The following is a 9,943-nucleotide window of genomic DNA, read 5'->3' on the forward strand; positions in this document are numbered from 1 at the left end:
TAATGGGAAATTTATATTATTTTGAATTACAGCCAATATATTATCGGTCCACAATAATAACTTCTTTTCAATTCTTATGCAAAATAATTGATTTATAGGCTTTATGCTTTATGAAAAGTTTTTTTTAAATACTTTTACTGTACTTGATGAACATTAGAAGAGTCAGAACTGAGATGTCAGATTAGATTAAGTTAGGTCAGAGCTACGGAATTTTTAAATCATCCATTTTTTCTCACCACATCTTAGCCATCAAGGGTGTTAGAACTACAGGTTATGAACTTCTTGTTAAAATACAAAAATTTTAAATGATCGGTTATCTTATTGGTATCGTCCACGAGAATCAGGTAATTATCGGTTATGACTGAAGTGTGTGTTTGATCAGTGTCTAAACTCCCCTTTTTCTTGTCCACGCTGAGCTATGCTGAGATGCGTGTCCGTGTTTTCATCATTCTCTGGTTAAACTATGTATTTTGTGTCCAGGCATTCTCTCCTGTAGGGGGGGATATGAGGGAAAGAGGAGTTTAAACTCAGGTCAAATAAACACACACACACACATCAGCCCTACCACCCTTTCGATGTCTCTTGCTTTCCTCTAATTACATTCTCAACCTGCCTCTGTTTTCTCTCTCCTACACTGCTGCCAACATTTATCAGTCGCTCTGTCTGTGTGTGTGTGTGTGTGTGTCTAACTGTCCCCAGCCCCTTTGGCTTTCATTTCATTTCATATCCTGTTGATCAGCTTAACAGGAGAGTAATGAGGGCATATAGACAGCCATAGAGCTCCATTGTTGTCCAAAAAGATTAAAAACACTTCAGTGAGCCACAAGTTGCACTGGGTGACATCTACTTCATTACAATGAACATGGCCACTGTAGTTTATTATAATTCAATCTAACATACACCATCTTGCAGGCATAAATACTGAAAATAGTCCCCAACAAATACTCTAAGTAGCACCACAGCCGATGACCTACAAGTAAATCATGGGTTAATTGTTGGTGTCTATGTTAGTTGATAAATCTCCAGATAAAGCTCAGTGTATTCCTTTAAAGGAGTCCTGATTTCTTTCTCCAGTGTGATGTTTAGATGGTCTGAGAGCTTTCATTGTCAAACTGGAATGCATGCTTTGCTTGTCTGGTAACAGCTGTAGAAACAACACTGAGCCACGAGTACACCATGTGTAGGAAACTTAAACTCATAATAAAATAATACAGAGAAAGCCATAAACTATTGGCGGCTTTAATTAGGTAAATACTAACGAGTATCGGCCTTCAAAAGCCCAAATCAGACCTTGTAATGCCAGTCATATGTGTAATACAATCTGCTGTTAAAGCTACTGCTGAAACCAGCTGCTGAGGTATGAGAAGGGGCTGAAAGAGCTGCAGAATTAGTGTCTCTTGGCAACCATGGTGCTCAAGGTAGGTGATGTTTCTGATCAATGTATCTTTTGTATGCAGAAATCCCACACCTAGCAACATACACACAAAAATCGCAATGATGAAACTGTCCAGTTAGTTTTGGATGAATACACACTGCTACTTCACAAGGGTTTAAAGCAAAGATGTGCAAAATCTGCCAAAATGAACAGTGTATTTAATGGAAAGAGGAGGGAGGCTTCATATTATGTGCGCCCTTTATCAGTGCATCTCGAATGGTTTGATTGGATCAAAGAGGGACATGCACCCCAGAAACAAAGAATATAAAGGCTTGTGCTTGTGGCCTTGGGGTCCTGTGCTTTATATTTAGAAGCATTCCAAAGGAGACAAACCTCAACTGAGGAAATCAAACACACATCTCCTGAGCCAAAAGCTCATATGATGCCTTATGATCATAGGACAAGTCAGTGTCAGCAGTATCGTGGCAGGGCTTAGAGTCACAGAACTTTTTTTTCCTGCTAAAAACAAAAGGATTCGATGATAAGCCAGAGGTTCAATATAAAGAGAGACTGGCTCCAATAATTTCCCCTTTCTCAGCACAATGGAGGGCTGCACAATTAAGCAAAAAATAATAAACATGTTTGCGCAGCACAGACCGCAAAGGAAAAAAAATCACTTCATCGTGTTTAATATTTTTCTTCAGTGGAAACTAATATTGATGCACAAATGATTATTCCCACACTAATCGTGATACATTTCGCAATCGCAATTGTCATAATATTCGCAATATGATGTTTTTACCATATAGTGCAGCACTAGTGCAATGTGTTCTTGCTGGGGGGTAGAACATACACATCCAGTGTGTATTTCTGGCCATAACATAAGAACATATATTTTATCTGATAAAATACAAACTGCACTTCTCAGTGACTCATCCTGAGGCAGATGTAGTCTGACACTGTCATTTCATTCCAATGTTTAAATATCACCGCTGCAATATTTTATCAATTTGCGTTATTTACTGATGAACTGCTTAAATTTTTTGTACATCCACTTTTTCTCAACCTGCTTTTTCCCTCTAAATCAATTAGTGACGTCCAACATTTCCCAGAATGCCTTTGGACAACATCCAAGAAATGGTAATTTTCCATTCAGAAGTCGGATATGCGTGTGTGTGTACATGGGGAAAGTAGTAATTATTTTAACTGGAGAACAAGACCTTCTAGTCAAAGAGTCATCACAGCATGCCAAAAAGCTGTTTTAGATCATTGAAACTTTTTTTTAGCAAACCCCAACCTTATGCTTGGTCAGTAACCACCAGAGTGGAAAAAAAACCCACAGGACATTTTAGATTGAATTTTCTATTTGAGAACCATTAATGTACTTTTATGTCATCTTTGAATCCTGGTCTTCCTGATCCCAGTTCTTTTATAGAAGCACCCCGCATCTTTAAACCTCACTGTGAGGGTCATACTACTCTCATGGGGTCATTGGTCATCAGATGGAATGATGGGAAATCCAAATACTGTTGTACTGCTACATCAGATTTAGTTTTAATGGCCAATACACCCAGTGAAATGACTGCAGATGCTGCTGTGACCTAAAACAGGATTTTGTCCCGACCCTAGAGGGTCTATTACTGCTCGCGGTACGGTATGAGCGGTGTTTCCAGGCCTCCATTTTTGCAGGGTGGAAGGACTTTGATATAAGGCATAGGGAAATGTAAAATTGCCTTCATAAAGTATTTGGAAGCAATTTCTTTTGGGAAGTATTGCACTTAATTTGGGAAAATCCAGACACACAGATATGCTTAAGGGAAAACAGAACAAAAAGCCTGGAATAAAAGCTGAAATGAAAACAAACTGTGTAGCATAAAATAACAGCCGTAAGAGAAAATAGCTAAATAGAATTCTTCTGCTGCTGTCAACAAAGAAAAGATATAATTTTATAATTAAATGTTTTTTGTTCAAGATAACTAAAACAAATAGCACTAAAAGGAACAATCACAGAGTGTTGTGCTGCAGACGGAAGTGTTTGACAGAGATAAGATAAAATACCAGAAACACAACACCAGGGAGACCCAGAGGGAGCAAAAATACATAGCCAATTACTCCAGAGCTGACCAAGAATGAGTGGGCTTAACCTTCATTAACATGCCAAGCTTAGTCTCCTTGAAACTGCTCGTGGTGATGCTGTGAAAGGATTGGTCAATTTTAACCTTTGGCAGTTATTATAATATGGTAAACAGCTATTGCTGCGAGCAAAAATAAATTTCGACCCTCTGCAGACCCAACTAGGGCTGCAACTAATGATTACTTTCACTATCAATGAATCTGCTGATATTATTTCCGAGGGGATGCAGTTCAAAACCCAAAGATGTTCATTTTACTATCGAAGAAACAAGTACTTATATTTGGGAAGCTACAGTAGAAACAGAATTGTTTGTATTTCCCATTTCCCAGAATTGTTTGTATTTCACCTTGAAAAATTGAGTCAAATTATTATTATCAAACTTATTTTTCTGTGTCAACTATTCTATCTACTAAGCTCTAAAAACTACAATGTAGACTATGAGTGATGGAATAAGTATATAAGACTATAAGTTCACATCCTTCACTGACCAAGTACCAATACAACAACGTAAAAATACTCTATTACAAGTAAAAGTCCTGCATTCAAAATATATTATTATCACCAAAAGTGACTTAAAGTATCAAAAAAATGGCCCCTTTGTCAGATATGGTATTATATATGACATTATTAGATTAATAATACTGGTGCAACAATGTGTGTGTAGCATGTTACAGTTGGAGCTGCTTTATCTACATTCAATACAGTTCAGGGCAGTGTTCCCAACCTCCAAAATTGGACTGCAGTGCTGGCTATACTTTTCTCGTGTTTTCTCGTCTGCTCCGTGATACCCATCTAGTTCAGTCAGAGTTACTCTAAGATTCAGCACTGACACTGAACTCTACAAGTTCTACAAGTTCCCTGTAATAAGCTGCTGTAGTTCACTTTCTTATAGGTCAAACTGTCAGAGCTCCATCTTGTAGCTCTCCAGGGACCACGGAAATGTCTGTGTGCATCTGTTCACACATTATTATCATTTTTATATTCCAGCGGGGGATCCAGAGAACCGCATGGAAGCAACACAAACCCCAAGAGTGTGTGTGTGTGTACGTATGTCTGTATGTGAGGGAAGGCAGAGGAAGGATGAAGGTTGAGGAGGATGCGATTATCTTCCTCTGTCATCCTGCTACCACTTCCTCCCTTCTCTCCCCTCTCCACTTCTAAAAAGCCCCACAGGTTAAAAATAAGCCATTGTTACACATACACAAAGGGACATGGAAGGGACACAGCTAACACCCTTATAGACTTTTAAGTCTCTGATAAACTTCCACACTTTTCAAAGTCTATTATTACAGAATTAAGTCAGAAATATTATATCCAAAGTAGGGCTGCAACAAATTCAAATTCAAATCAAATCTCAATCAATCAATTGAGCGTTTGGTCTATGAAATGTCAACAAATTGAGAAAAATTACCATTACAAGTTCCCATGGTGACATCTCCAAACATCTCGGTTTCCTTGACTAAAAGCACAAAACCCAAAGAAGCTCACATTACTATCGTCGTCATCATAGTAATAAAACAAGCCCAGTTCATTTGAAGACGTTTGCCTGAAAAAAATAGCTTAATTCAATAATTTTTTTTCTCAATTACCAATTGATTAATCAAATAATAATTGCAGTTCTAATCTGAAGGTAATGCTGCTGACTGTGTGCAATGAGATAACCAAAATATAACTTTCAATGACACTGAAACCTCCAAAAACGCCCAGAAGATGTCAACATCAAACCAAATAAGCACACATTTGTAAACATCTATTCTCATTCTAAATTCATAAAATTTTATCAGCATGAATAACAACTAATGCCGTCATAATGGACCGTTTGCACAGTAGCCATTTTGATAGCAGTGAACTTACAGGTGTATTAATGACAGCGGCATTCCACTTAGTGGGATTTCAAAACTATGATTACAGATGAAGAATAAACACTGTATAATAGACATTTCTTCAAACAGGCACTTTGATTCGTGATAGAAGCAAAAGCACAGGCATTAATGGCTCCATTACATTTAGGTGCCCCTGTAAACCAGATGTCCAGCATTAACAAAAATAACATGCTTGGACACAAAGCGCTGTCAAAGACAGCCTCCCTTATCTCTCATGGCTTTCATCGCAAGAAAAATAAGCAGTAGCGCTGTTGTGACGGCACACAAAGGATACCAGACAGAAACCACTTGCAACCTCTGCTGGTGCTGAACAGTAGCCTGGAGGTCATTTTCCTGCTATGAGAGATAAGTTTATAGGCATCCGGATAGAGTAAGCTTGAAGCTGTTTGGTTGTCACTAGGGCTGTCCCCGACTAAAGATGTTCCCAGTCAAGTAGTAGTAGTAGCAATATTGAATGTTGTGATATTAATTTGATTATTTAAATATATATATTTTAACAGCCGCCTGTTAAATACGGATGGTAATGATTCTGAGCGCGTCAGAACAACCAGCAAGGAGACTGAACATTCATATAATTTATGTCAACACAGTATAACATCACACAGGCCTCATTGTCCTCCACAACTGGCCAGTAGATGTGTAAAGAAAACATGTGCGATTGTCTGTGTTGTAAAATTACAACAATTGTTGGATGCGGCCCCCTACATCAGGAACGTGGCATCAGATGCAGACAAGCACTTGCTATAACAATACTGAGACCTTGAGCAAACCGTTTTTTTTTTTTTTTTTTACATTAGTATTAATTTGGAGATGTATATCTGGCCACCTGATGAGTAGATGTTCAATAATTAGGTTTTTAGCTTGTATAGCTCGATTTTTGCTGACATCAATCTGCCTGCTGCTGCTGGAATAAGAACTATGAGACTCACACATACATTAAAGGTGCTGTTAAACCAAAACAATTAGCTCAAAGTGGTTTAAAAGTACCACAAACATTAGACACATTTGTAATTGATTAAACACATTGAAATGCAACACCTAAATTTTTTTTTCTGCTAACCAAGTATGTAGCACAGTGAGCCAAAAACCAACATAACACAGATCCTGTTATGCAATGGCCACAAGGAGGTTCAATTACAGGTCAGACAGGACCCTTGAACCTGTTGTCAACATAAATAAATTAAATTAAATAATTTCCCCCTGGGATTATTAAAGTATTTCTGATTCTGATTCTGATTCTGCAGGCAGGGGGTGACTGGATAAGACGGGATGCACTGTGCCTTTAAACAACAAATGCAATCCCCCGGAAAGCATTAAAGAGACGCACATGTCTGGAACATGAGTTGATCTGCAAAAAAGAAAAATCTCATACGGTTCTGGGGCTCTGTACCTGTTTTCCACTCTGAACGAGAGCACATCTTCTGTCCCCAGTGTTAAAGTCCAGCGTTAAGTTAAGTTATGTAGAAAGGGGGCTCTTAAGACTGTCTGATCCTGTAAATCACTTATGAGAGCCAGCACACCACACCACCGGGATTTACAGCAACTGAGCTGTCCGTGTATGAATGATTCAAACTTGGTTATTTTCCCATAGCTGGACCCAAAAATAGCTCCTCTAGCTTGGACCTATGCCATGCGATGTCTTTTGATTTTTTATTTGTTTTTTTGTCCCTGGGGCTATAAAAACAAATAGACAGAGCAGAGCAGATAATAGAATCATTGCTCCCTAAACACGACGGTCAAACCATGATATGAACTACCCAACCAAACATAAGCTTTCCCACCAGTCAGCCAATGCCCATAGGCTATGTTGAGAGAGAAGACGATCAGCACCAATGCCAGCCTTAGCACTCTCCCCCACGTATCAATCAGTGTGGGAGCCAGCACGCCCTGACACAGTTCTCAGATCTGGTCAGCCTGACACCACGTTCACCACCAACGCATCTACTCTGATTCCTTTTTCCGTCCATTTCTTATTTTATCTTTCCATAGTTTCCTCCTGAGAATAAGCAAGCTATGCCTTTTTCTGTCTTTATTTTGTTTTCTTGACTTGTCACTGTTTTAAGTGTTTCCTCACTGTAAAAAAAATGGGATGCCATTCAACATTTTTCATCAATAAGATGGTTGATAAGCAGCTTGAATCCCTTACAGTAGCAACAAGTGCAATTAGTTACCTTAGTAACAATTGTTATAGCTATATAGCATAAAATGAAGGGGAGTTGCTTTTGTTCAAACTAATGGCCAAGGCTTTGGTGGTTTGTATGTGGTTTGAAATGGGGAGAGCAGGATGGGGGTTGGGACCAAAGTGGCAGCCAAAGCACCTATTAATACACTGATAGCTGCCTGGCAAGAGCAGCCTGTTCCAGTCAAAGACATGCTGGGACACTGGTGGGGTGGGGGTGATAGTTTCCCACGGGCGGACCTACAGTCAGACTGTAGAGTCCAAGAATCATTCTGAGGTATTCTGAAGTCAAGTAAGGGCCTGGTCTGAGATCGGTTTCTTGGGTGTGAGGATTACAACTTGGCAACACTAAAGGGTATTCCTGAAGACACTGAAATTGAGCCAATTGAAGATATAAACACACAAAGCAAACATGGAAATAGCATCTGCTGGCGAAATAAAAGCTGCCTTGCAAATTTTGCATGGGCTGGGGGTGGCATTAGAATAACATCAGTGAGTACTTAATAATAAGAATGCATATGAACAGAATATAGGTTTCCTTTTCTGGATGGATCAAGCCCAGCAAGTGGTATGAACTTACAGGAGCAACTCCTGTAAATCTGTTGGGTTTGCTGGTGATTCCTAACTTGTATGTAAAAGTGAATGAAAATCACTTAGGAGACATGCAAATTCATAGAGAAAACAAAGCCTGCTGGGAACAGGTTCAAGGGTGCCTTGTGTATACACCTCCATGTACCCTCCATTGTTTAACTCCATGCTGCCGCTTTTGATGTGGACTGAATCTCAAATGGAATCCAGCTCCATTTTTTTATGTGCATAGTTTTGTTAGTTCACCATAAGTCTGTAAGGGATATATGTTTTAGCTTGTTTTGGATTGATAATTCTGAGTGGTTTCATTGAAAGCAGAAACTTCAAGTCATTAATATTTAGGTTTCATACTAGTATGTACAGCTTGATTGAGTCTCGGAACTCTGCTGATGACATGAAACACTATCAGCTTGTCATTGTAAATGACTAAAGCACTGCAATATTTCCTATCTTTACTGTCACATGCCATTCACTTTTATCTCTGTGTTGACGTACTGTGACGTTCCCATATGTTGACCAAGGACTCATCAGCCATCTGTTGTGTTTTATATTAGTGGGGGAAATCACAGCGACACTCTATTCAACTCTATTCTATTTATAATTCTATTCATATGGTACTTAGAATTGCAACTGTAGAAGCAGGCAACAAGCCAGCTCAGGGTGTGACCTTCCCTCAACCTGCATTCATCCTCAATGATATACTTTACAACCCTGTACAGAAAAAAAAAACATAGTTACATTCCATTAATATTGCTGTAAGAACTTTTAGTGTGTCTGTGGTACTTAAAGTGACCTTATTATGGTTTTGTGATCATACACACAGTCCTATAGTCTTCCTATGGGAGCTTACATTCTATCTTTGGTCAGCTGTGAATTTATAGACATCTTATGTTCTGTTGAACTTTGTCCTGTACTTACACTTTACAATCCCTGTAATGCTCCTAATGTCTCTTAACTTTTCTTGTGATATAAAGTTGTTTTATAGGAGTATTGGTATTAGAATTAGTATCATTATTATAGTGACTGGTGCATTGCTGTAGTTATTTTTCCAGAGGGTAAAACTGCATTACATCCTGAGTTGTATGGACACATTCCACATGACCACATTCAGTCAAGCCTCATAAAAAACATTGCAAATTATGACGCCTGTGCTGTTCCAAGTATCTGACAGACAGGCTCTTGAGTGGAAAACAAAGACTTTGTGCTTACCTTTTCTTCGGGTGAGCTGTCAAACTGTCTCCAAACTGTTCTCCAAATATCCCCATGCTTGCATGATCCGAGCAGAGAAGGGTCTCATGCTGCTCTTCTGTCAACACTGACCAACCTCGGGCTCTCGGCTACAGCAGTCAGTTATGGCACAGTAGCAAATACACACCTTCCTGTTATCACTTTCAAAATAAAACACTTACTGACACATATTTGTTGGGAACAATAAAAAACCAAAGTGTAGTTTAAGCACTATTTTCCAGTTATTTTCTGTGAATGATTAGTATATTCATATGTGACATTTTTGCTTTGTATTAGTTTTTGCTAATGGGTCATAAAGAATATACATATTATTTCTATTGAGCACACAAGTTCAGCTTTAGGAGCACAGTTATATATTAGTTATATGTATGTTCCAAAAATCTACACAATTGTCTTTACAATTAGCCAGAAGCATCTTCAGACACTAAGGAAGCCATAAATACAGAGACTGCAGTAAACATGATTCACCAGTGCTTCACATCATTGTGATTTACAGTTTACCAGTAGCCTAACTGGCAAGAAAACTGGAAATCAGC

The 9,943-nt window shown here is 38.7% G+C and overlaps 1 protein-coding gene across 1 annotated transcript in view; it reads right to left on the reverse strand.

The window, feature by feature from the left end:
• Positions 1-9,508, reverse strand: part of calcrl2 (calcitonin receptor-like 2) — a 26,432-nt gene extending 16,924 nt beyond the window's left edge. Inside the window, exon 1 of the mRNA XM_035656133.1 lies at positions 9,369-9,508. Within this exon, the coding sequence (XP_035512026.1) occupies positions 9,369-9,424 (56 nt within the window). The 5' untranslated portion in view covers positions 9,425-9,508. The remainder of the gene's footprint in view (positions 1-9,368) is intronic.
• Between the last annotated feature and the right edge of the window lie 435 nt (positions 9,509-9,943).

Source organism: Morone saxatilis, unplaced genomic scaffold, assembly GCF_004916995.1.
Source record: "Morone saxatilis isolate NCDOM2014 unplaced genomic scaffold, NCSU_SB_2.0 Contig15, whole genome shotgun sequence".
Classification (NCBI taxonomy): Eukaryota; Metazoa; Chordata; class Actinopteri; family Moronidae; genus Morone; species Morone saxatilis.